This window comes from Pagrus major, chromosome 3, assembly GCF_040436345.1.
Source record: "Pagrus major chromosome 3, Pma_NU_1.0".
NCBI classification, from domain to species: domain Eukaryota; kingdom Metazoa; phylum Chordata; class Actinopteri; order Spariformes; family Sparidae; genus Pagrus; species Pagrus major.
Genome location: NC_133217.1, coordinates 16,775,630 through 16,801,944, shown reverse-complemented (window position 1 = coordinate 16,801,944; position 26,315 = coordinate 16,775,630). Strand labels below are relative to the sequence as shown.

At 41.4% G+C, this 26,315-nt stretch overlaps 2 protein-coding genes across 3 annotated transcripts; one reads left to right on the top strand and one right to left on the bottom strand.

The window, feature by feature from the left end:
- Positions 1-249: 249 nt before the first annotated feature.
- On the top strand, positions 250-15,300 carry cpsf1 (cleavage and polyadenylation specific factor 1). Its single transcript, XM_073462887.1, has 38 exons — positions 250-371; positions 991-1,156; positions 1,250-1,277; positions 1,375-1,508; positions 1,603-1,683; positions 1,797-1,948; positions 2,253-2,399; positions 2,581-2,720; positions 2,890-3,000; positions 3,101-3,194; positions 3,278-3,365; positions 3,934-4,089; positions 4,280-4,331; positions 4,421-4,494; positions 4,582-4,656; positions 4,749-4,829; positions 5,157-5,252; positions 5,357-5,536; positions 5,698-5,839; positions 6,017-6,195; positions 6,432-6,571; positions 6,666-6,846; positions 6,955-7,161; positions 7,250-7,339; positions 7,425-7,571; positions 7,663-7,815; positions 8,570-8,686; positions 8,976-9,066; positions 9,887-9,971; positions 11,608-11,749; positions 11,864-12,016; positions 12,527-12,703; positions 13,048-13,114; positions 13,202-13,249; positions 13,343-13,498; positions 14,589-14,718; positions 14,852-14,990; positions 15,080-15,300. The coding sequence occupies exons 2-38, from the start codon at positions 1,013-1,015 to the stop codon at positions 15,125-15,127; spliced, it is 4,425 nt and encodes a 1,474-aa protein (XP_073318988.1). The 5' UTR covers positions 250-371; positions 991-1,012; the 3' UTR covers positions 15,128-15,300.
- Positions 15,301-15,354: 54 nt separating this feature from the next.
- adck5 (aarF domain containing kinase 5) lies at positions 15,355-24,872 on the bottom strand. Of its 2 annotated transcripts, none has more exons than XM_073462889.1 (15): positions 24,766-24,872; positions 22,027-22,118; positions 21,789-21,938; positions 21,256-21,331; positions 20,007-20,202; positions 19,779-19,919; positions 18,033-18,146; positions 17,784-17,915; positions 17,610-17,693; positions 17,437-17,518; positions 17,170-17,248; positions 16,993-17,084; positions 16,641-16,893; positions 16,283-16,399; positions 15,355-16,199 (listed from the first exon to the last, which is right to left on the bottom strand). In XM_073462889.1, exons 4-15 carry the CDS (start codon positions 21,279-21,281, stop codon positions 16,097-16,099), a joined length of 1,419 nt encoding a protein of 472 aa, XP_073318990.1. In that variant the 5' UTR covers positions 21,282-21,331; positions 21,789-21,938; positions 22,027-22,118; positions 24,766-24,872; the 3' UTR covers positions 15,355-16,096. The 2 variants fall into 2 exon arrangements, with proteins under 2 accessions (XP_073318990.1, XP_073318989.1); XM_073462888.1 differs by having other exon boundaries at positions 20,007-20,207; positions 24,766-24,859.
- Between the last annotated feature and the right edge of the window lie 1,443 nt (positions 24,873-26,315).

Below are 26,315 nucleotides of genomic sequence, written 5' to 3'. Positions count from 1 at the left end.
TCTGCTGCACGCCATCCCCTCTCTCACCTTGTGAGAGTGCCAACTCTTTATCTGTCTTATGTAATAAAGCCAAGAAAAGGCAAATTAATAAATAAATAAAATGGCCAAGTATGATCAAACTAGTGGGATTCAGCTTCTAGCGAGATTTTAAACTGTAGGGGGCAGCAGCAGACCTCCGAGTAACTAGTCCGCCGGAAATAGAAAAGACGAAGAAGACTGGAGCTCCCATAACACAACACGGCAACTAACTGCTAGCTTACCTAGCTATTGCATAGCTATCTTAAGTTAGTAACCCACACAACATGACACCTTAAATGTACAAAGAGGAAGGAACAATAAAGCTGCAGACTCTGATAACGTGTTTCATATAGGTACGTTCACAAGTTTAATTGACAATTTGCACAAATATGCCATAAAACTATCAGGTGCAGGCGCTGTGCCATGCCAGCTAACATGCTAGCTACTAATAGGAACGTTAGAGTGTTGCTAAGATAGCTAACGTTACCGGCTTATCCATACGCTCGTTTTCTGAAGCTAACAGCTAACGGAGACGCACACTGATCATAACAACATGACTGAATGGCTACTGCTACAAACATTATATTGTGTTTTTAAATATACGCTAGCTAACAGGGGGAATATTGATTATGTGGCTAACTAGTTGCCAAGGGTCAAACTCCAACGTTATCTTTGGTAAATTACAAGCTAGTTAGCGTTTGTTTATCATGGAAACATTTTAAAATTCAGTAATAATATGTGGCTATAAAGTAAAGCTAAACTTTTTCTGAATGATGATGCTTTTGCACTAAGTTACTTCATCTTTGGTTAGCATTGTTTCCCACTGCTAGCCAGTTAACTTACCACTAGCCGAGTTTACTCTTGAGGAAGAAGAACAACGTCAAGTGTTTGGTTAATTCTGTGAATCTTAATCGAGCAGCAGCTCTCAAAATGAAATCAATAGATGTTGACATGAATGGTCTCACCTGTCAGATGCTCAGGGGAACCTTCCAGGATGTATGCAGTGTACAGACAAGCACACACCCCCACTGCAGTGGAGTTTTCTGTCTACTGCAACTTCATATCCAGCAAGGAGAAGAACTTGGTCGTTGCTGGAACATCTCAGCTGTTTGTCTACAGGATTATCCACGATGTGGAGGTAACCATGAGTCTCCATATTTCATTGTGTCAAGTTTTGAAATACAACCATTAAAAGCTTTTCATGATATGTATATTTCTGTTGTAATTTCAGAGTACATCAAAGGCTGACAAGTCTTCAGGTACATCCAGACTTCATACTCAAAGTACTGTTAAAGAATGATATTAATTTAATGTGAGAGTGAATTCGTGGTCTGACTTCACTCTTTCCTGCTTCAGATTCCAAATCTCGTAAGGAGAAGCTGGAGCAGGTGGCCTCCTTCTCTCTCTTTGGCAATGTCATGTCCATGGCCAGTGTACAGCTTGTTGGAGCCAGCAGAGATGCGCTCCTTCTCAGTTTCAAAGATGCCAAGGTATCATTGTTCAAGCCGTGCACTGCCTAACTGCATTTTTAACAGCCTGAAATTATTTTTGACTGACCTCTGGGTGTGTTTGTCCTTTCTCCAGTTGTCTGTAGTGGAGTACGACCCCGGGACACATGACCTCAAGACGCTGTCTCTTCATTTCTTTGAGGAGCCAGAGCTCAGAGTATGTACAGTAGAAACAAGAACACAGTAAATATCTGAAAACTCAAACTAGATGTTGACATGCTCAAGTGAATGAATTGCTAAACAGATTTGGCCTCTTTTCTACATTTTCAGGATGGTTTTGTACAGAATGTACATATTCCCATTGTCCGTGTAGATCCAGAGAATCGCTGTGCTGTGATGCTTGTATATGGCACCCAGCTGGTGGTGTTGCCATTCAGGAAGGACACTCTCACTGATGAACAGGAGGGTGGAGTTGGAGAAGGGTAAGCCTGCAGTTCACTCTACGTTCTGCTCATTAATGTCTTTTAGTGGCCTCACTGAACCATAAATACTTACATGTTGATTCCCCTGTTGGACTGAAAGTTTATCTTGGTTTTGTTGGAGTCAAATGTTTATATTGTAGTAGCACTATGTGTATCCATGGTTCGAAGAATAAAACAAAATGATGGAAAATGCCACTTTATTCAAATGTTCGACTACTTTCTGACCATGAAAAGAATAGACTTCAGACATGTACGTGTAATTGTCTAATTTTGAGCACCTTTTATCTCTGTATTGCATCTACAGACCTAAATCCAGCTTCCTGCCCAGCTACATCATTGACGTCCGCGAGCTGGATGAGAAGCTGCTCAACATCATCGACATGAAGTTCCTCCATGGCTATTATGAGCCCACGTTGCTCATCCTGTTTGAGCCCAACCAGACATGGCCGGGGTCAGTCCACATTATCAGCTATAACCACAACCTTTTTTTGTTTTATTCAAACAATAGATATATTGACAAGGTTGTCTTGAACACATGGTTTTGGGTTGCCACAAATAAATCTAACCTTACGTTTCTAAGTATGCCAGATTTGATTTCATGTTTAACTTGTGTTTTTGGATCACTCTGCCAGGCGTGTGGCCGTGCGTCAGGACACCTGCAGCATCGTCGCCATCTCCCTCAACATAATGCAGAAGGTTCATCCTGTCATCTGGTCCCTCAGTAATCTGCCTTTTGACTGTACGCAGGTCATGGCTGTTCCCAAGCCAATCGGTGAGCTCAGTGAATTCTCTCTTCTGTCACTATTTATGTACAATGTGGTCGCTAAAGCTCTCAGTTCTCTGTAGAGATCTTTTCTGATTGAAAAGAGTGGATATGAATATACACTATGATGAAGTGTGTTGTGTTGTTGCTCCTCTGATCACATGTCAAATCTTTTTAGGTGGTGTGGTGGTGTTTGCTGTGAATTCATTGCTGTATCTGAACCAGAGTGTTCCACCATATGGAGTTTCTCTCAATTCTCAGACGAATGGGACGACAGCCTTCCCTCTGCGTAAGTGCGATCATCTGCAATTCTATCTGGACACCTGGACTTAACGTACCTTTGATATTTTGTGATGCTCATCACTGGATGACATGTTTTGGCTACCCAGGTGTACAGGAAGAAGTGAAGATCACACTCGACTGTTCCCAGTCTGACTTCATTGCCTATGACAAGATGGTCATCTCTTTGAAAGGAGGAGAAATGTAAGTCATTGTAAATACCACCAGAATGTACATGAGCGATGCTGGCAGTTTATGATTCTTCACTAACTGTTGTTGTCTTGCAGTTACGTGTTGACCCTCATTACTGACGGAATGAGAAGTGTTCGGGCTTTCCATTTCGACAAAGCTGCTGCCAGCGTCCTGACAACCTGTGTAAGTAGCAACAGGGTCTGATGAGACAGGAAGTCTCTATCTCAAAGGGGCAGTTAACTCCAAAATCAAAAATAGTTTTTTTTTCTCTTACTGGTAGTGTTATTAATCCATCCAGATTGTTTTTGTGTAGGTCACAGAGGTTTGGAGATATCAGCCAAAGAGATGTCTGCCTTCTCTCCAATATAATGGAACTAGATGGCACTCAGCTTGTTGTGCTCAAAGCTCCAAAAAAATGTCCCATTAAAAAACAACAACATTTTTTTCTTTCTGTTCCTGTGAACAAACAGAAAATGCTGGAGGGGTTGAGGATGAGGTTTTGAAAGCTAATGCCAGTACTTTAAGATTAGAGCAGCAGAATGCCATAGAAATTACCATTTTTACACCAAAAATATATCAGCAGGGCGATGATTCCACTTCACTCAAAACCTGTAGGTAGTTTCTTATATCTGGCGGACCTTTTGGGGTGTTCAGTAGATACGGAATATATATGAAGTCTGCCAGCTTTCGAGGATTTAGAACAGACAGTCTGTCACAGTAATGCCTCACACTCTGGGCTCTCCTCCTCCAGATGGTTACCATGGAGCCCGGCTACCTTTTCTTGGGCTCCCGCCTCGGAAACTCTCTGCTGCTCAAGTACACCGAGAAACTTCAGGAGACGCCACCTGAGGAGGGCAAAGAAAAGCTGGACAAAGAAAAAGAGAAGGAGAAGGATAAAGATAAACCGGTATGTTTGTGATTTTGTTGTGAAGCAACATTGAAATCCATCTTTATTTTCCCTTTCTCTTGTGTGGATGCAGCCATTAATTTTGATACTGAGCTTGACAGCTTTTCAGAATACATGTCAGAAGGAATACCATCTTATTTGACAGCTTGTCCTCCAATAAAACTAAATCATCATCTCTAATGAATTCCAGGAAGAACCACCAAGCAAAAAGAAGCGAGTAGAATCTTCCACCAACTGGACGGGTATGGTCAGATTTTATTCATGATATGTTCCAGAAATGTGTGTGTGATCTGCCAATCTGTGTTTTCACTCTACTTCTTTGTTTTGCCAGATGAGGTGGATGAGATAGAAGTGTACGGAAGTGAGGCCCAGTCAGGCACTCAGCTGGCCACCTACTCCTTTGAGGTTAAAAAATAAATAAAAAGCAAAAGCTTAGTTGCCTTTTATGTCTTTGTTTGAAACTGACACGGGGTCTTCTGTGTTTTCATCCAGGTGTGTGATAGCATACTCAACATTGGACCTTGTGCAATGGCCTCCATGGGTGAACCTGCCTTCTTGTCCGAAGAGGTACACACAATAAAACTTCCTAATGTCTCTTACCGAGCATTTATTCTCTCAACAATTGTATTTTAAGGTTTCTGACTTCATCTTCCCCACAGTTCCAGAGCAACCCCGAGCCCGACCTGGAGGTCGTTGTGTGCTCTGGCTTTGGCAAGAACGGTGCGCTGTCTGTGCTTCAGGTAATTCCCCCCACTGATGTTTATTTGTTGTTGTAATGCATGTGTAGCTGGTTAGATATGTGCATGATAAATGTTACTGCACCATCCTAAAACCTGTGGTCGCGAGGGCCGTCTGCCACAGGTCCAGTGATGGTGCTACAGTGAAGTCTGGGTCTACCAGGGCTGCCTCAGAGATCGACGGAGTAGCCTGTAAACACCCCAGACACAAGCTGACGTGCTCACAGTTCAAATACTCTTGTGATTTGTAACACTAGCATGTTGTGGGGTATATGTGCAAGAGTCTAAAACCTGGAAATGTGCATTGATTGGTTTCCATTCTGTTTTCAGAGAAGCATCCGACCCCAAGTAGTCACCACGTTTGAGTTGCCAGGCTGCCACGACATGTGGACAGTCATCTCAAGTGAAGTCAAGGAAGACAAAAAAGTACTGTGGAAGCTTCATGAGTTCCCTCTAATGAATGTTCACTATGTTCATTACTATGGTAGCACCTTTTCTTTGCAGTAAGATCTTTGTCGATCCTTTCCCAGGCTGTAAAAAGCGATGATTCAGAGGACGGGGCAGAGACAGAGACCGGCGAGGATGGTGAAGAGGGAGAGAAAGACAAAGAGGAGAAGGAGAAAGAGGTGGAGGAGAAGACGGAGCCTCAGCTGGAGGATGATACGAAGAAGCACGGCTTTCTCATTCTGAGCAGAGAGGATTCAACCATGGTAAAAACACACATCAATACACATCTTATGTCCCAATTTTGATTTGAACAAATGCAAAGATGAGCTGTTTGATCCTCGGGAAAACAAACCTACTAAACCAAAGCATTATATCATTTGGATGTTTTCTAATGGAACTAAACTGATTGTGTGTTGTTGTGTAGATCCTTCAGACAGGTCAGGAGATCATGGAGCTGGACACCAGTGGTTTTGCCACCCAGGGACCAACTGTGTTTGCTGGAAACATCGGTGACAACAAGTACATCATCCAAGTGTCCCCCATGGGTATCCGGCTGCTGGAAGGAGGTAAAATAGTATAAAAAAGTTAGTTAAAGAAAGTGAAACAAGTGATAATTATATTTTTACATTTGCTTGTGGCATTAGCAAACAATAAGGGAGTAAAGGAGAATACATGTAAAATATTAAACCTAATTTAAAGGTATTAAATATAGTAACAGTCTGTTTCTCTTTTCTCTTTCTCAGTGACACAGCTCCACTTCATCCCCGTGGACCTGGGCTCTCCCATAGTGCATTGCTCTGTGGCAGACCCTTACGTGGTCATCATGACAGCAGAGGGCGTGGTCACCATGTTTGTGCTGAAGACTGATTCCTACATGGGGAAGACACATCGGCTGGCCCTGCAGAAACCACAGATCCCCACTGTGAGTGAACCATCAGCACAATACTCCCTTTTCTTTACCAAATCTGCCCCCTGCTGGCCAAACTGAAGCTCTGATCTAGAGTAGCTGGTTCTGTTGTTCAGTCCGGAGCTTCAATAATGGCAACACACAAATGCACAGCATCATTAAACTCCCTCATTCAGAAACTAGATTCACAACATTCACTTAATAGCTTGTATCAGTAATTACCTTGTTTAAAACTGCCTCTCATTCAACAGCAATCCCGTGTGATCGCACTGTGTGCGTACAGAGATGTCAGTGGGATGTTCACCACAGAAAACAAAGCTAACTCCTCCGTTAAAGAAGACACCATCATTAGGAGTCAGTCTGAAGCAGAGACCATCATCCAGGACCTCAGGTGAGAGCAGCACCTCCATTCTGAAACATGCAACCATTCGCAACATGTCCTGATTATTGATTGATGGATTGATTGTTGTTAAATCTGTGTGCAGCAACGCAGTGGATGATGAGGAGGAAATGCTGTACGGAGACTCAAACGCCAGTGCGGCGCCTTCGAAGGATGAATTCGGCCGCAGCTACATGGGAGCAGGGGCTTTTGGGAGTGACGGAAGCTCGAGCAAAGCAGAGCCCAGCCACTGGTGCATGATCACCAGGGAGAATGGTGTAATGGAGGTATGAACTGAATGTTATATCAGAGGATTATATGAACTGTTATAATCACTATCAAAGTGATGTTTCCATACTTCCTTTTTTCACACTCCTTTGTTTTAATTTGATCAGATTTACCAGCTCCCAGACTGGCGACTGGTGTTCCTGGTGAAGAACTTCCCAGTTGGTCAGAGAGTGCTGGTGGACAGTTCGTCTGGCCAATCAGCAACACAAGGGGAAGGTAAAAAAGAGGAAGTGACACGTCAAGGAGAGATACCACTGGTCAAAGAGGTGTCTTTGGTTTCACTCGGCTACAATCACAGCAGACCATATTTACTGGTGAGTGTTTAGTGCTTCATACAGAGAAAATAAAAAGAAACTGACATTGAATGAAAGCCGTGTATGACAAAATGTTTTCTTGTTCTAGGTCCATGTGGAGCAGGAGCTTCTGATCTATGAAGCGTTCCCGTATGATCAGCAGCAGCCACAGAACAACCTGAAAGTGCGCTTCAAAAAAGTAAGAGCTCAGACCAGTGAACATATGCTACTACAGACAAGTTTGAACGAAGTGAGTCTTTACTGTGCTACATTCCTCTGCTTAGGTGCCCCACAACATTAACTTCAGAGAGAAGAAATCAAAGCTGAAGAAAGATAAGAAGGCAGAGAGCGGGGCCACAGAGGAGAGCTCAGCTGCCAAAAGTCGGATCGCCAGATTCAGATACTTTGAGGACATCTCTGGATACTCAGGGGTAAGGAACAGGTTTTTTAAATACAGATATCAGAACTTTATAATGCTCTTTGATTTGCCAAATAACTGTCCACATTTCCCCGTTGTCCCAGGTGTTTATCTGTGGTCCATCTCCTCACTGGATGCTGGTCACGTCACGTGGAGCTATGAGGCTTCACCCCATGAGCATTGATGGCTCCATCGAGTCTTTCTCACCCTTCCATAACATCAACTGTCCCAAAGGTTTCCTCTACTTCAACAAACAGGTACACAGAGGACACACTGTCACCTTGGTATTGGTAGAGTAGGTATTTGTATGTCACTCTAAAGGGAAACAAAAATACAACTTAGATCTGTTATTAAATGATCAAATGATTATTATTATTCAACCAGCGTTCCACTTAGAGGATGAGCTGGTTGCCATAGCTAGATAAAACCACAGCTAGCAGCAAGTAATAATGCACACACACCTCACCCTGACATGCTGTCTAGCTCTGAAACACTGTTCGACTCAGGTAGAAGCCCGGCAAAACACGATAACATCGACCTGAACCAACAATGAATAAACTAAAATGAGATTTTCCAAAATCCTCCACGCTTGGTGACTACCTTGCAGCTGCATCGGAGAGCAGATAAATGAAAATCCAGACTTAGGGGTATTTGAGGAACTCTAATCATTTTCACACAGAAGAAAGCAAGAATGTTAAATAGGGCACCAGGGGTGTTTTTAAAGGGCTGGCCCGTGCAACTCTAGATGTTTGGTTTGCCTCCTGACAGACATGGTGGTATTGGAGCTTCTAATATTGGTTATGCCAGAAGGTGCTTCCCATAGTGAGATACTGAGTGAGATTTGAAAGAGAACATGTTTTGTGACTGACAGTGAGTTGATTCTGCTATGGATAAAAAATGAAGCCAGAGACACAAATCAGAGCTTCAGCAAATTTAAAAAGCAACCGTTATCTGTAATTTCTTATTCCTCAGGCAGTCTTCAGTGTGTGTGTCTGTGTGTATTTCCCACAGGGCGAGCTGAGGATCAGCGTCCTGCCCACCTACCTGTCCTACGATGCCCCTTGGCCTGTCCGAAAGATCCCACTGAGGTGCACGGTCCACTACGTCTCCTACCACGTCGAGTCCAAGGCAAGGCTCCTCTCACTCAGCCCACACAGCACCAGGGGCACCAGAGCAGCGACGTGACACAAATTCAAGCTGAAACACATTCCCTGGACACACACACACACCTCCACTTGCATAACGTGATGCAAAATAAAAGCGCATCGATCGAGAGGCTTTGAAAAGTTTGAGATGAAAGCCCTCTGGCCTGAAAGTTTTTCGTACTGCTAGAGAAAAAAAATCAATGAGGGTGACTTTGAAGGGATTAGCCTTTGATGTAAAGTTTTCTGTGTGATTTTGGCTTTTTCCCTGTTAGGTGTATGCTGTGTGCACCAGTGTGAAAGAGCTCTGCACACGCATCCCCAGGATGACAGGAGAGGAGAAGGAGTACGAAACCATAGAACGAGGTCAGACATGAACACACACAGACGCACATGCACGCACACATACATACTCACAGCCCTGCCAGGTGAACTTAAGTACTTGTTCAACAAGACCACCTGCCATGAATATAAAAACAGAATTAAAATAAAATAATGAAATTCATTTTCCAACCGTTTGTTGTTTCATATTTATATATATTATTTTAACCATTTATCAATTTTTTTCACTATTTCAACTGTTTCTTTCTTCTAGCTAACAATTTGAACTGTTTATTAATTACTTACAGCTACCTTTAAACCTCTTATCCATGAGTTTTAGGTACTATTTTAACCATTTAATGTATTACTTTTAGCTATTTCAACTATTTGTTTCTTTTTAGCTCGCTCTTTCAAGAATTTATCAATTTCTTTTATCTGATTATTTCAACTATATGCTTTCTTTAGCTACATATTTCAACCATTTATGCATTGTTCTTATTTTTTCCTAAGCTAACTATTTTAACCATTTATTCATTCTGTTATCTGACTATATTACAGCTGTTTGTTTCCTTTACCTACCTATTTCAAATATTTTATCAATGTATTTTATTTAATTATTTTAGTATTTGTTTCCTTTAGCCATTTCAACCTTTTATCCAGCTCTTTTAGAGAACTGAAGGTATTTATTTCTGTAATGAACTATTTCATATTCAATATTAATTTATTTTCTTTATTATTTCAATTATTTGTTTCCTTTAGCTTAATATTTGTTTCTTTTAGCTATTTGTAACCATATTTGACTGTTTTCCACTTGAACACAAATATGTGTATATATTACTGTTGTTTCTCCTCTGTCACCCTGCAGATGAACGTTACATTAATCCTCAGCAGGAGAAGTTCTCCATCCAGCTCATCTCTCCAGTCAGCTGGGAGGCCATTCCAAACACGCGGTAAAAGCTGTTTTCTTTATATATCTCACCCCTTTGCAAAACAAGAGTGCTCCTTGCAAAATCAATAAGAAAGTCTTGTTTTAATAGACATTAGGCACCTATGAATAAAGAGGTCCACACTTTTGTTTTCTCATTTTCTCTGCACTGGCTCATCTCAGTGGAGGCTTTGTGCAGCTTCTAAAGAATTGTGGGGATTAATTGAAAATCTTGGGTCATTTATCCTGTGTTGTAGACAATTAGTGTAGTCTCACATGGCTGCCTTCCCTCATTTCAGGAGGGTCAGTTGGAAATGTCAGGTCATTTGTACAAGTCCCTGGTCATTTAGTTTCTCTGCGTAATCGTTACCCACCACCACTGTGAGGCTTTTCTACAAGGAGCTAAAGCACTAAAGTCAGTCTGGCTTGCAGTATTTCAGCACAATACTGTATGTAAACTAAATGCGGTAGTCTCTGTATCACCATCTTAACTTTAACTTAGCCTTTCTTTTTACTGAGATGTATTATAAAGCTGAGACAGCAAAGCCTTGGCACTTGTAAACAGAGTGAATTTGAGTTACCTACTTTGCTAACTGGAGCATCCTGTTGGTTCTTAAGCCTGTAAAAACACAGAACCTTTTAAATATGATGTCCACACTCAAGCATCCATTTTTTCCTTCAATATTTTCTGTTACGCTTTCAGCACCATCCGACCAATAAAGGCAAAATGCAGAAGAGGAGGGCTTCTTCTCTACTTTTTCCCTTGCTTGTTGTCGTCCTGCAGTGTCAGCCACCCTTGTACTGTGTAATGCCCCTCTTTTATTGTGATGAGTCATAATGAGGTCACCTTAAAAGTAACGCAGGATGCAGCACTTTTTCCACACAGATGCTTGTGTTTGCCCTAAGTCCATATTTGTTTTTCCACATACATTTTATGAATTCATTTTAATACATTTTCAGTATGCAATAAATTGTGTTAATTGAAGAAATTCAAGGTCAAATCAATATGAAACTCAACAAAATATATATAATAGTGTACAGCCTACCCTCACTGACTTAAAATAATAGAAACAACAGTTCAACAGCCCCACAAACTACATACCCCAAGCAGATAACAAAATACAATTAAAAAAGTGTGAGAAATTAAGGATTATGGGGTCAAGGCCCCCAAGCACATTTTGCTCTTGATATACTATCAAACTAACATTATGCCCCCATTCATGTGAATGCACTACCATCTTGAAACAACTGATCCTATCGACTGTACATTTTTTTTCAACTTTTAGCTTGTCTGCTTTAAAAGTGGGAATGTGTCGTGTTTAAGTTGACACCTTCTGTTTGTGATCACCTTCGGCCTACGTTTGAGCAAATATCTGAATTGTTTTCTAAAATTTTGTTCATGGTTAAGGACTAACAGAACTTAAAGAAAACAATAGACTTTCTTCTACAACAGTCTGACAAACATTGACTGCTTTTTACAAAGCGGCACTGATTTTATCAGTTCTCCTGCAAAGCATCCGGATTAGCTGGTCAGCTTACTGTTATACCAGATGTATGTTTGATTATGTGTTTAAAACAATGTATCATAACAGATTTCAGTAAAATTCACCATTTGTGAAGAAGACAAACTTAATAAGCTGTCCCCTCTCTGTCTGCATAAGGTTTGACCTGGAGGAGTGGGAACATGTGACCTGTATGAAGACGGTGGCTCTGAGGAGTCAGGAGACGGTGTCTGGACTGAAGGGCTACATCGCAGCAGGGACCTGCCTGATGCAGGGGGAGGAGGTCACCTGCAGGGGCCGGGTGAGCAGCACATAACAACAATTTCACTACTAACTTCTTTCTATTTGTAAGAAATGGTGACAATAAGAAATGGAAACATCTGCTGATGGCTTGACATTTGATTCTTGTGTTCAGATTGTGATCCTGGATGTGATTGAGGTGGTGCCAGAGCCGGGCCAGCCACTCACCAAGAACAAGTTCAAAGTGCTGTATGAGAAGGAACAGAAGGGACCGGTGACGGCTATGTGCCACTGCAACGGATACCTGGTGTCAGCCATCGGACAGAAGGTATCTCAGCATAACTCTGGGAATTCACAGAACTGGAATTAGAAAAACACATTGAATAGAACTGGATCTGAAATGAAATGAAATATTAAATTCTTTAATTTCTGCCCTAAACTGATAACAAATCTTGTGCGAAATTTTGACTTAAAACTAATGACAAATCAACTGATGCCGCTTTTCCACCAAAAACAAGCGGGTCTACACAGGTTTTTAAATGCGGGTCAACCTGCAGAAGTTTGCCCTCAAATTTGACCCCAAATACGTCAGAATTTAGCGTGTTCACCCGGGTCTTACGTTTAGATCAAAGCTGATCCGAGCCAAGGTGATAAAAAAACCTGTGTCTACTGCCGAGTCAATTGACCCGGGTCTAAATGCAGAGTTTACACATCCCCATTGAACACAAGAGCCCGATCTTAGCGGGTTTAAGTGGGATTTTTGACCAGTGGAAAAGGGGTATTAATGTTGCGGGTAAATATGTAGAAATGAGGTGTAACTTCCTCGATGTCCCTGCAGATCTTCCTGTGGGTCTTGAAGGACAACGACCTGACGGGTATGGCCTTCATCGACACTCAGCTCTACATCCACCAGATGTTCAGCATCAAGAACTTCATCTTGGCCGCAGATCTGATGAAGAGCATCTCGCTGCTCCGCTACCAGGAGGAGAGCAAGACGTTGTCGCTCGTCAGCAGGGTGAGGAAATGACACCACTGAAACAGTCATTTTCTGTATCATTATTATAAAAGGGATTGTTTTGTTGATGAATATATTTTCTTCAGTATCAAAGGCAGTTTTCAATTATAGCAGACATTTAATTGTACCCTTTTCCAGTTAGAAGTTTGGACCCAAACAATCAGGTTTCAGTGTTGTATTTACTTACTATAACCTGCGGCATGCAGAAAACCTAGTGGAGTGTTTATTGATTAAGATGTACAAGTAAGTGTTGATGGTGTGTCTCCTGCCTGTGGGTGTTGGATTCAGTTGTGTCTCAGGGACTGTATCTGTCTGTAATTGTTTTCTCATTGTTTTGCTGACAGGATGCAAAGCCCCTGGAGGTTTACAGCATTGAATTCATGGTGGATAACAACCAGCTTGGCTTCCTGGGTAATGTTTGTTAAGCCTTTATGACTAAATTCAATACAGTTCTGCAAACCCTTGTTCTCATGACCCTTTATTTTGTTTTCCTTTTAGTGTCCGATCGAGACAAGAACCTTTATGTTTACATGTATTTACCTGAAGGTATGTGATAATGCTGGTACATGTGACGCAAATGTCATGTAACTCTGCATCAAATGTGTATCCACTCATGTAATGTGTTGTCTGTGTTTGCAGCTAAGGAGAGCTTTGGAGGAATGCGCCTGCTGAGGCGAGCTGACTTCAACGCTGGAGCCAACATTAACACTTTCTGGCGGATGCCGTGCAGAGGAACCCTGGACACGGGCAGCAAAAAGTCTCTGACCTGGGACAACAAGCACATAACGTGGTTTGGTACGTGTCACATGTCTTAGCTAATAGTTTTATTAGAGTCGAGTGAGTTGCGTCTTGACATGACCATTTGTGGTTGAATCTCACTTCCCAACTCTATATGCATAAAAAACACGTAGATCTCTGGGACGAGTGATCCAATGGATTCTTGCACAAAGAAAGAAAGAACTGACAAACAAAGAGTTTGTCAGATAGCATTTAATTGATGAATTAAGACAATGATAAACAATTTCCAGTGAGTGCAACACAGTGTCAGCAAAAAATGCCCAAACCAGTCAAAAAGCTTGGACACATTTTGTATTTCCAGTTAGCTTCGAATCATTGAGTTAGGCAGAAGTGTTTAAAGTGATATCTTGATATGATCATATCATCACATCAATACACTTCCACTAAGAGGAGATAAGATAATATTAAATTATTGCTTATTCCTATTGGACACACATTTAGTTGGTGATTACAGAATTTGGAACACAGTCTGGTTCATTGGGGAAAGATGTCATATAATGTGTATTTCAAGAAATGTGTTTGTCATGCGTTGAAAGATCTAATTTTCTAGTTTAATCAGGCTTTTCTAAATCACATGGAAATTAGAAGATTGGAGTTTTCATGTTAGATATTTATTTGGGATTATAAGCACAGTTGGCAGGAAGGAAGTGGTTAATTAAAACCAGATACACCTACAGCGGATAATTAGAGTAACATTATTTATGATATCTTTAGGCTGGAACAAATAACCTTTTCTATTTGACTGCAACAGAACAAGTGTATGAAAACATGGGAAAGTTGGATTGTGTACATTAATCTAATACAACCATCATTTGTTTCATTTGAATTACTGTTATAATTTCCGGTAAAGTGATTTGACTGTGCTGAAGGCGTACCTCAGCAGTTTAGTTTCAATTTTGTATTTGATTTTCTATGTTGTACCTGTATTTTTATTTACTTTATTGATCCTTATCTGCTTCTGTACTCAATAAAAAGATAAGAAAAAAAAGGAAATTCGAGGATTGGAAAGAAATCTTGAAATTCAGCTTCAAATTCCCAAATGTTAAATGTGGACTAAACCTGTTTTTTTGTGTCCTTTTCCCCTCAGCAACCCTAGACGGAGGCATGGGCTTGCTCCTCCCCATGCAGGAGAAGACTTATCGCCGTCTGCTGATGTTGCAAAATGCTCTCAACACTATGCTGCCTCATCACGCTGGTCTGAACCCAAAGGCCTTCAGGTATATATCTACGTACAGTACTTGTCACATATTAGTAGCCACTGTTGGGATCATATATCACTCATAATTTAGTATGAGTGACAGATTGCGTTATTTTGTATTCGATATAACCGACTCTTTGTCTTTGGTCCAGAATGATGCACTCTGACAGACGATGCCTGCAGAACGCTGTGAGAAACATCCTGGATGGAGAACTCCTCAACAAGTACTTGTACCTCAGCACGATGGAGCGCAGTGAGCTGGCCAAGAAGATCGGTACCACTCAGGACATAGTAAGTACACACTGACAGAGGAGAGGATGCAGTGAAGTCAGTCCTCTTACTCTGATGTCCCTCTCATTTTACCCTTCTTTCATCACCAGATCCTGGATGACCTCCTGGAGATGGACAGAGTCACAGCTCACTTCTGAGAGCCACATTCCCACGTCTCGTCCACTGAACGCTCTTTTTATACCAGAAGGAGAAATGTTTTTTCTTTGTGCAAACCTGATTTGTTTTTCTTACTTGTTTGATGAAAAAAAGAGGGCAGCCATGTTTTCTTAGGATATTTTGTATAAAAACAAAAATCAGTAAAAAGTAATTTACACAAGTCTTGTGTGTGTGTTTATTGAGCTTGAAGTGAATAAGACAGGAATGCTTCAGAAAAGGAGGTAGAACATTTTATTAATATTGTTAAATTAACTTAAAAACATTTGTTGAGGTGGCACTGGACCTGAAAGGAGTGTACTCCTGCTCAACTCAGAAGACAAAAACACTGACAGGGTAGCTTTCATCCAATTAACACTCAACAAAAAGAGTTACTCCAACACAAACATCCATTCTTTTATCACAGACTGATTAACATGTATCTAGAATCTGTACTGCTGTCATTAAAGCTGCAGTGTAGTTTCAGACCAACCCATAAAACAGTTATATTGTAGGTTTTTTTTTTTCTTTACAGCTGAGGTGCAATTATTACACATTACTCCTGAATACATTGGCTGTTTGATTTATTGCTTAGCCAGAATGCTGCAGCTGCTACAAATAATCGTCTCCTGGAATAAATGTCACCATTTTTTATTTTTTTTAAAAACAAACTGCAGCTTAAAATATCTCATTAGAATTTCAAAACAATTTGCTGTACTAAAATTACACTAAAAAAAGTTCTAATAATTTAATTAAAATGACAGGAAGTTTACTCTGGAGTGGGTTTGGTGCTTTACAGTCCTGCAGTTCAGTTCTAAAGAAGTGATCACGGTGATTTGGTTTGGAAACGCGCCCACACTTGAGCAGCACCATTACTGACAGCTTTCTGAGCTGTTACAGTACTGAAAGGCTCCCTGCTGACGGATTGCATGAACTTCTGCTACTCTGTTCCTTCAGAGTGCGACATACGTGCGTTATCTCAGGTACTCGTACATCTCTGCGTCCAAAGATATGAGGCCAAAGTACGACAACATGCTCAGGAAAGAGCGCGTCACACTCATGGATGCCATCTCCCATCTGTGAACGAGTCGTGCCGTTAATATTCTGAGGCTCCAATCACAAAACATGATTTGTATGATTGATGCAAACTGAGTCTTTACCTCAGAGCCAGTTCAAACTTGAGGCTCTCCCACGTCGTCCTCACCCAGCTGAAGACCCAGAGCTGGGGCAGCATCCCTGTCCGCTCTGCCTGGATCCTCCCCCAGCCTCGCACCGCACTAAATGACAAGAGGGACATCGGCTCTGTATTCAAGATTCCTTACTGCAGTGCCATATCAACATAACTGATTGAAATTTGTCTTGGTGAGCTCAAACACAGAAAAGCTACACAGTCATAAAATACATTAAAAGAGTATAAACAGATAAGAAATAAAATCAAAGCCATAAATAAAAGCACCTGTAGGGGGATTAACCTACAGGTGCTAGTGTGTGTTGAGTGTAACAGGCGGCTGCACTCACCTCTTGGCCATGACGAAGTAGCGGTCCACCGGAGCTCCCAGAGAGATGTTGATGCTTCGGACCGTGTTGATGTTGCGGAAGACGAGCAGCATGGGCCGAGGCATCGACTTGAGCACCTGCATGATGCTGTCGAAGCGGTGGCTGGCCATCTGGCGCATGTAGGCCGTCTCCTCTCGACTCAGGATGTTGGACAGACCTAGCTGCCGCATGTTGATGGGGCGCTGTAGCAGCATCTCGCAGAACAGGAAGTACTCTGCAGAGCAAATTAGGAGAAGTCTGATTATTGTTTTATTGTGAGATGGCAACACCGAGTGGATAACTGATGACATACTGTACGGGTCAGTGTCCTCACCTTTGACACCGAGTGCAGTGGAGTACTTTTCCATTGCTGCCTCATCTCTCAGGACTATGGACCTCCACAGTTTACAAAGGGCCACTCTGTCACTGGAGTAAAAGGTCACAGTTAGAGCTCATAGCACAGCATTCTCAGATGTTTCTTTACTAAACAGACTAAACCGTCAAATCTTACCGTTGACTGAGGTACTCATACAAGCCGTGGTCCAGGAGCACCAGCTCTGCCTTGTTATCAGGACCTCGTCTCACTAGAACTGCCAACAAAAAGAAACTGTTAGCATGGAATGACCTGATGGATCAAGTCAGACTTGCAGAATCAGCATCCTCTTTTAATCACTTCTGATAGCTTACTTTAAATATCATTATATAGAGGGAGACAGAGATGGGATTGGGCCCTTGTCACTGATGCTAAATACTAATAATGACTTTCTGTCATACCCACCATTTCCAGGGTGAGGATCAGCGTGGATGAAACCAGTGTAGAATATTTGTTCAGCGAATGTTCGGATCAGTTTATCTGCAGTCTGAAAAACAAATATTTGATGAGGTGTTTGAGACAGCTTTTCTATAACAAAACTCCAGTCTGAGTGTGTTGTGTAGAGTGCATCAACTCACATCTTTCAAACTTAATCCTTGTCTTTTGATTTCTTCCACATTGTTGATTTTGCAGCCGTTGCAGAACTCTGCTGTCAACACTCTCTTTGAAAAGAAGAGAAAATAATGACAAAGCTTTAGCCAAGAACAGGATGACGTCTCTTTATGTGGTACTATTAACAATAACATCCTCACCTTACTTGTCAGCTCCCAGAAGACTTTGGGAACAGTAACAAAGCTGAAGTGTTTCAGCTCCTCTGCACACCTCTCAGAATTCTTGCCCTCGTTCTCAAAGTCCAGCTCTTGAGCCAACGTACCCTTCAAGTCCTACAGAAAGTCCAAAAAAATCCTATAATTGACTTTGTCTAAACTCAGTCATTTAGCTAAACATCTCCCCCCATACTTTTACAGTAGGTTAGTCAAGAAATACAACTATTTCCTGACCTTAAGCACCCATCTGAATCCAAAGCTGGGGTGCATGAACTTGACAATATCCAGGAGGATCTCCAATGTTCTGATATCACCATCAAACCGATCCCTGAGGTCGATGTACTGCACCTGTGGGGACCCGAAGTGAACACAAACAGGCTGTTAAATGATTGTGTTGAACATTTTGGTCAGTCCACAGTCTAAAAGCAAAAAGATTCATGATTAGACCTTTTTTCATGTAACTTTAAGATTCCCCCTACTGAAAGTGAAAAACCGGGAAACTTTTTCAAGTTGGTTGGTACTAAAAACTAGGATCAGTGTGATTTAAAATTTGCCTTGAGTCCTGGATTTGTGTAAACTATTCAATATTATCCATCACTTTGGAGTTCTGTAAGTGAGAATGGCCGAGCCAAAACACAGGCAAAAATGGAACTACAGGGATTCAGCTGGTTTCAGCAAGTTCATTTTAAGACTTTTTCTGATCATTTTAAGATATTTATGAATGTAAGAGCCATTTCAGGTCCTGGCAAAAGAAAACAAAATCAGCCCCAGAATTACTTGTAATGTAAATTCATTTATTCACATTCAACTGTACATGACTGCACAGAACTGAGTGGTGTGTTGTTTGCTGTTGGCTTTTTATAGCAGCTTGTGTTTTTCCAACTCTCCATGCAACTTTAATGCTTTCATACCCAGTTCCTAATCTGAGCAGTTAATTATTTTCAACAGGCTTCCACCAAACACTAAAATGCAGTCTTCTCCTACACATTTTAGTTGAAAGTAATACTGACAGAAACCAGTTTAACTTATTACTTCTAAAAGTAGCCACTTCTATTTCATCCCATTGAGACAAAATAACTGGGTGTGGCCCGCCCCGATACATTTGTGGTTACTAGTTACCAGCCCAGACAGTGTCGCCTGGTGTTATTTTTCACCTTGTGAGTCTGAGTGCACGGTGAGTCATCATGGATAATGTTTTCCTTGAGTTACATATTGTAACAGGAACTAACACAGATGTGGTTTTGAGGTCTTTGCCAGGTGTTTATGTCTGTGGACAGATTTTTGTGAAATGAAATGAAGCCCGAGGTAGAAGATGGGCGCAGTCTGTACCATCAGGTCTGACTACTGAAGTAATAATGAAGTGATAAATCTACTTAGTACTCATGGGTCACAATGTGAACATGTAGACCATCTCGCAGCTGGTAAACATTTCCCAAAAACACATTTAAAAGTTAATCTTAAAAGGGGCAATATGTAAGATTTTTTGTTGAAAAATTAACTAGGATTATCATCAGAATGTGAACAAATAGCAGTTTCTGACATTATGATGTCTGTATTGTTTTGCAGAGATATCTACTGAAGTAAGCATGCTAACCAGCTGCCCATCCTGGTCCAAAGCCCACATGGGTGTAGTGTGAACACTCCCCTGGTCCCTAAGCTTCCAGTCTAAACTGCTAGCTGCAGGGCTAACTGAGCTAACTAGCTAAGGGCAGCTAGAGTTATGAGCAGTAGTTCAGCAGTTACTCTGGTGATATGCTGCCCCCCATTTGTGTGGAGTATGAATTTGACAGGTGGCCAATTCATAATATTGCACTTTTAAGTTAATGCAATTTCGTAAAGGTAAAGTTTACTGCATATTCCAGTCAATCTTTAAGACCACCAGGACCACCAAAATCCCTTTTAAGACATTGTAAGGCCTAAAATTTTGATTGTTTTTGCAGAAACCCTGAAATAAGTTGTGGTCTCAGAATCAATGCTCACCTTAACAGCGACAGGAGTCCCATCAAACAGTTCTGCTTTATGAACCTGAGCCAGGCTGGCAGCAGCGATGGGCTCATGGTCAAACGTTTTAAAAAGCTGCTCTGGGGTTTTGTTGAAGTCTTCTTGGAAGAGAGCATCCACCTATCACAGAGACAAACACAGTCCTGAGAAAATTCAAACAGTCCACCGTCCATGAACCTTGTGCCTTGTTTGTATTGCGGTTCTCACCTCTTTGTACCTCCTGTTCAAGGCCTTGTCTTCTAGTATTTGCAGGGTGCGGATGTACTCGGGGGGTAGGAGGTGGTTGAAGGAACACAGACCTTGGCCAAGCTTGATGTATATTCCTCCGTTCCTTATGGCTCCTTCCACCATGCATTCTGCTGCCCTCTGATGGCAGGCTGACATCTCAGCCAAGTAGGATGGGCTGCTCTAGCAGGGGAGGACAGCAGTAAGACAAGAGTGTACATAAGCAGCAGTAAACCTGTGGTGTTGTTCTTTATTTCTGGGTGCACAAGAGATGTGGAAGGAAATGTGGGGTGAGTGAGGGGCCCCATAGCCAACAAATTTCCCTCACTGTGTATGAACTGGGGACGTGTTATGACACTCAGATCCCAAAGACACACAAAAATATGTGTGTTAATCATTGAAAGTAAGTACACTGCGTCTCTTCCTGGAGTGGCAACATCTTGTCTGTTAATGCACAATCGTATATCCATCCATCCATCCATCCATCCATCCATCGTCTGTAACCGCTTATCCTTTTCAGGGTCACGGGGGGGCTGGAGCCGATCCCAGCTGACACTGGGTGAGCGGTGGGGTACACCCTAGATAAGTCACCAGTTTATCACAGGGCTGACATATAGGGACAAACAGCCATTCACGCTCACATTAACACCTACGGACAATTTACAGTAACCGATTAACTTTTTGCACGAGAGAATGCAACTAACCGTCATTACTGATTTTTCTGTCTGACAACAGAAAATGTATAAAACAGAGCAGATAGTCACATCTGAGAAGCAGGAACTTAAAATGTTCAGAAATATTGCAATTGTTGTCAATTCATTTCCTGTCAGTCAACTAATCAGACAATTATAATGCAACTAAAAACACAGTAATTGACTGATCATTTCATCATCAACTGATTTAGGGTTCCACATGTGTCCCAGGATTTGTCCTTTTTCCCTCTTTCACTGAATCTAAACAGAAAATCTAAAAAGATTCTCAATAGCAGAGAATCTCCAGAACTCGGCTCCTCAAATGCCTCATCATCCACCCAAATTCAACTAATATTGCACCAGTGATAAGAAAGGCATTAAATCTCTTGTGTTTTTTTTTTAAATGCCATTTGAAGCAATCAGCAAGTGCCTAACAACAATGGAACGATTTATCATCCTTCCATGTCCAGCAGGAGCGTGACATCTACAAACAAACTGATTAAACCTTCCTCCAACCATTTTCATGACATGGAACTTACCTCATCCAGGCCCCGAACAGCCACATTGGTGGTCCACCAGTAATCCACAGAGATAAAGATTCCCACAGAGAGAGATCTGAGGACGCACAGATAAGAGGCTCGCTGGGACTTCAAAAGGTTTGACTTGTGACGTGACATGAACAGGAATGTGAGCGATTCACAACACTATCCACCAGTCCGTTTTCACACACTCGAATGGTGGTCACACAAATCATGTTTTTATCTAAAAATGAATCTCACGGATTTATCACATAACGGACTGACTGACTGCAATATACCTGTAACTCATATTGTAATGTGGCTAATGTTAGCTAACTTTAAACAGAGCCACTGATATTACTGAGTCACTTCACTGTTACAATTGCTTGATAAATGTTAAAACATTAGTGTAACTCGTAGACGGGGTTGTTGCTGTACTGCAAAAGGTACATGGTCTTACTTTAAGTATGTGAATGGATGGAAGGATTTCATAAAGTCATCAGAGTAACAGGCAGCCTTATACTGCACAAATGATGACAAAGATACAGACTAACCTGCACAGGCGACCAAATCCTTCAATGACAATCCTCATCTTCCTCCTCTTTCTTGGTTCTGACACTGCGTACTGGACACCCACTGCCACAGGTACACCGACAGAGAGGCCAACAAGTGTCTTCCATAACAGCCCTCTGCGCTTACCTTCCCTGGAAGCAGGAGACAGTCCCATTCATCAAGACTGCACCATCATTACGGGAAGTTAATCTGTGATCATGGTTTGTTGCTATTTGGTACCTGAGTGAACTGAAGGATCTGACTGGTCGCAGTGGGGAGCCGGGAAGCGGGCATCTTCGGCGCAGAGCCATGTGATGCAGACACAACCTTAACTACAGAGGGAAACAAGTGCTGTATGAAATATGACTGTGACTGTTGCATTGTTTACAATTCGTCACCAATGGACGAGCCACTTGAAGTAGCTTGTCCGATCAGCATAGCCATCTAGTTGGCTATATTACTCTATTGGTTTGGTCACGTAGAGAAAGTATGGAAACAGAAGGAAAGGGACGTGAAATACTGTAATCTCTACTATTCAATCTTGATTCACCTGAAAGAGGTAGATTGTGGACGCCTTCACGATCGATCAGATCATCAATCATCAGATCGCCCATCCCTACTTTCAGTCTAACACCATATTAACCAGAAACCTGTGGACACATTACTAGGTTTCGGACAGGCAGTGGACTCTGGCTCTACCACTCTCATAGTGTTGGCTTATTTTTTAACAGAAACATCTCCTATGTAAACTACTAGTACGCCCTGTCATGCTCTGGAGGACAGCTTAAAAAGAGGCTTGTCACTTTTGGCAATTGGCCATGAACATTAACATAAAATAACACTGCATGCAGTATTTTTACAGCCGCAGATTGGCAACACCATTGTTTCTATGAAAAGTGTGTTAACTGTGCCATAATGAGCAGGCAGCAATAAAACACATTCATGTTCCCATTTACAAGAGCTGCAAATTTCCTGCTGGGCTTGTCAGCAGCAACTGTATTTCACTAAAGAGTATTACTGTTATTATGATCTGGATCACACACTGTTATTCATTAAAATAAAATGCTCTTGTTTGGAGAACAGGGTTGTTGGCAATCAATCCCTTTCCCATTATTCCCACTTACAGTGTCTACTTACTCCGATTAGCCCACTGATGTGTCTCACACTGCACTTAGCCCCAGGCTATGGGAGCTAATAGCCCTGCAAAGACTCAGCCCAGGGCTAAGGTTAACCCTGGGATAACCAACCCAGGGTTAACCTTAGCCCAGGGCTTTATGATTCATAATGCAATTCTACTCAACCTGGGTTAAAAGTCTGTTGGAATACACAGCTAATGTTAACATTCAAGAAGTCATGTGATTACTCCGTTTACTGAAGCCGTTTCACACTGGCAGCCTGTGTTAGCTGACTTTTAGGGAATAATACACAAACTCGAGGCTAACTAGCCAGTGAGCCCTGGGCTAAGGTCGGGCTTAGCCACCTTTGGAATGTGCCAGGACTGTGCCAGTGTGAACACTTTCTTAGCCTGGCCCTAACCCCAGCCCCAAGCTAAGAAAGCTTGTGATTCCAGTGTGAAACGGGGCTTAAATAAACAGAGTAGTCACACAACATTCTAAATGTTAACATTAGCTTCATTTAACCCAGGGCCAGTATAAGTGCAGTGTGAATCGTATGGCCCTGGGCTTAGGTTAACCTTATTAGCATTATTACTTTCTCCATTTTATGTTTTAGAATAGTTTGTGTTTATTCTAAAGTCTTGTGCTTGTTCTGATTGCTTCTCCCTGCAGGATCCAAAGCTTTCTGGTGCTGCCGTGATGGTTTCCCCAAAATTAGAGCGGAACTATTGATCATTTCAATTATTGATTAATCTGAAAGTTATTTTCTTGACCAATCCCTTGATCTTGATTGTATGGTCAATACAAATTATAAAAAGTTGAAAAAAACTCTCATAGTTTTTTAAACTTCATATCACTTATTTTATCTGACCAACAGTCCAAAACCCAAAGAGCATCATTGCAGAATAATATAAAACAGAGAAAAGCAGCAATTGCTCACAATTGGGACTAATAGGCCTATTATTTTCACAAATAATCCATTAATTATTTAGTCCATAAAATGTGTTTGCACAAAGTCACGTCTTCAAATGACTTATTTTGTCAAGCCAACAGTCCAAAAGTCAAAGACTCTTCATTCACTGTCTCAAATGTTGAATAAAATGCGACCTTCACCTTCTTTTGACAGATTTTTCAATCTGATTTCTCAAGATCTGAGGCAAATCAAATCAAAATCAGGCCCAGTAATGTTGAGTAACAGCAGGAAAAGTGAGTGTGTGTGTGTGTGTGTGTGTGTGTGTGTGTGTGTGTGTGTGTGTGTCTGTGTGTCTGTGTGTGTGTGTGGGTTGAGGTGGTCCTAGATCAAGGCCAATATGACAGGCCGGGGTACTTTGTTGTTTTTGTTCGCTGTCTGCATCTGAGGGACAAAATGTCTCCAGTGTTGACAAATTGATGTACAGATAGCAGTGATGTCAGGGACCAGAGCACTGACATATCAAACAAACTCTGTGTCACTCACACACTGAGCAACACAAGTCTGAAGAGTGTTTCCCATCACCACGGTGAATAACATAAACAGTGAACGAGGAGCAAACGCCAGCTGATATTTGGTCTAATCCCATTCACACTCATGTTGTGGGAGCATGTGACTGATTGTTGCTGTTAAACTAAGTTCCAGTTCCCAACTGTAATGTGAAATACAGTTGTGTAACCTTGACAAATATATTCCTTTGAATATTCCAGTTCGTCTTTTACACAAAATAGCTCACAGCATTATCTCTGTGCCCTTGCAACAGTCCACTGGTATCTACTGCTAACAGGACCAGCTAATTACAGTTATCGTAGCTAGCTGCTGGTCAAGCCGCTAACTTAAGCTAACGCCACTATCAAACTAAGCTGAAATTATATAGAAATGACGTTTATTTACCACTCTGTTCGTCTCCCCTGTCATGTTTCCTGGGATAGTAACAAGGCTCCTCTCACTGTGATGAATTAGTGTCCAGAGTGTCCTTCCTGTTGAGATTGTAGCCGTCTAGTGGAGCCACCTCCTTCATTAATCAGCACATAGCCACGAGCATTAGCCAAAGAGTACGAGAACGAGAGGGTGCGCTCCCAACTTCTTACTTCCGCTTTCGTTTAAAGCTTGTTATTTAGTCAAAATACTTTTCCGGGGGTCATTGAGAGCTTTATTTGTCCACAGGTCTGTGTGTTTTCTCTGTAGAGACACTCAAATACATGGAGCATGGAGTGTACAATCGTAAAAATCAGCATTAACAGTTTATTAATTGTTCATTATAATTATGAATTTGAGTTTTTATTTGAAAAAATAAAAATAGGCTAGTGGTGAGGTTAATGAATATATTTTATTAGTGTAATTGAAAACTACTGGTAAAATAGTTGTTAAGGCATTGTTGAATGTAGTTCTATTTCATTATTCTGCCTTTTAATGGAAAATTACTTACTGAAAAATACAGAAAAACTGGTAGATACATGATGTGCACTGGACATCACACTTGTGTAATTTTGATACATATACATATTATATTAAATGCATAGGCTACTGATACAATATTGGCTTCCAAAATAGTTGGGATGTGACAAAAGTCGTGCTCATGTAAATATCTTCATCTCATAATTAAGGCAAGCACAGAAAAACTCCCCCCTGGAGCTGATGCATGTAAAACTTCACAGCGAAGCTTCACAATGACACTTCAAAGTGAAGTAACATCAAGCAACGCTCACTGTTCGAAACAAACAAACAAAAAACATTTTTTAATTAACATTTAGTGAGACTAATTAAAGAAAGTCCAACCCAACCCAGGGGTAAATACCCCTGACAAAGTGGGTGAAATTTAAAGTGAAGTTTGTTAGGTGGGCAGAGATGCATCTTGGTGGAGGACTCTCTGGTAGGAGGTGCCTAATGATGCGTCATTGGTTATACGGAGTGGTTCGAGGCATGCCCTTGTACTTTTTATTGTACTAAATTGTTTAAAATGTATCCCCCAAAAATGATATGACCTTGAAGAGTCAGTAATGTAGGCTGTAACAAGAGTGCCATTGCTTATAATAATGACGCACCTAGTGAGCCTGTTACCACCAAAGGTGCCACATGAGATATGCTGAAGTATTATTTCTGAGTTTCATCATCTTACATCACTTAGGTCTCTGTGGGTTCCACAGTCCTCATCTCAAGCTTTATGGAAAGTAGTAGCAAAGAAAAAACAAAGGATGGTATAACTAGAGTCGATTTTAAGAGTTCATTCATAGAGATCACTATGACCAGATTTTGTTTCTCGTGTTAAAAGACAATACATTATTACCAAATGTAAAAATGTTTTTTTGCGGCTGTCGCAAGTGCATTGCTGTCAGTGTGTACAGAATAACAGCGTATCAAATGACACAGATTCAGCCAGCACGAAACCGGAAACATGAATCGGCCTTCAAAATAAAGGTTGAAAAATAGTTCACTCGCACCTA

Coding starts and splice junctions, on each gene's coding strand:
- adck5 (XM_073462888.1), bottom strand. CDS start 24,789: ATGACAGGGGAGACGAACAGAGTG. Junction 20,208..21,255: donor CTGTTCGGGGCCTGGATGAG/GTAAGTTCCATG, acceptor CTCCCCTGCTAG/AGCAGCCCATCCTACTTGGC. Junction 16,400..16,640: donor TACTTCGTCATGGCCAAGAG/GTGAGTGCAGCC, acceptor CTTGTCATTTAG/TGCGGTGCGAGGCTGGGGGA.
- cpsf1 (XM_073462887.1), top strand. CDS start 1,013: ATGTATGCAGTGTACAGACAAGCACACACCCCCACTGCAGTGGAGTTT. Junction 6,847..6,954: donor GGGAGAATGGTGTAATGGAG/GTATGAACTGAA, acceptor TAATTTGATCAG/ATTTACCAGCTCCCAGACTG. Junction 7,572..7,662: donor ACATCTCTGGATACTCAGGG/GTAAGGAACAGG, acceptor CCGTTGTCCCAG/GTGTTTATCTGTGGTCCATC.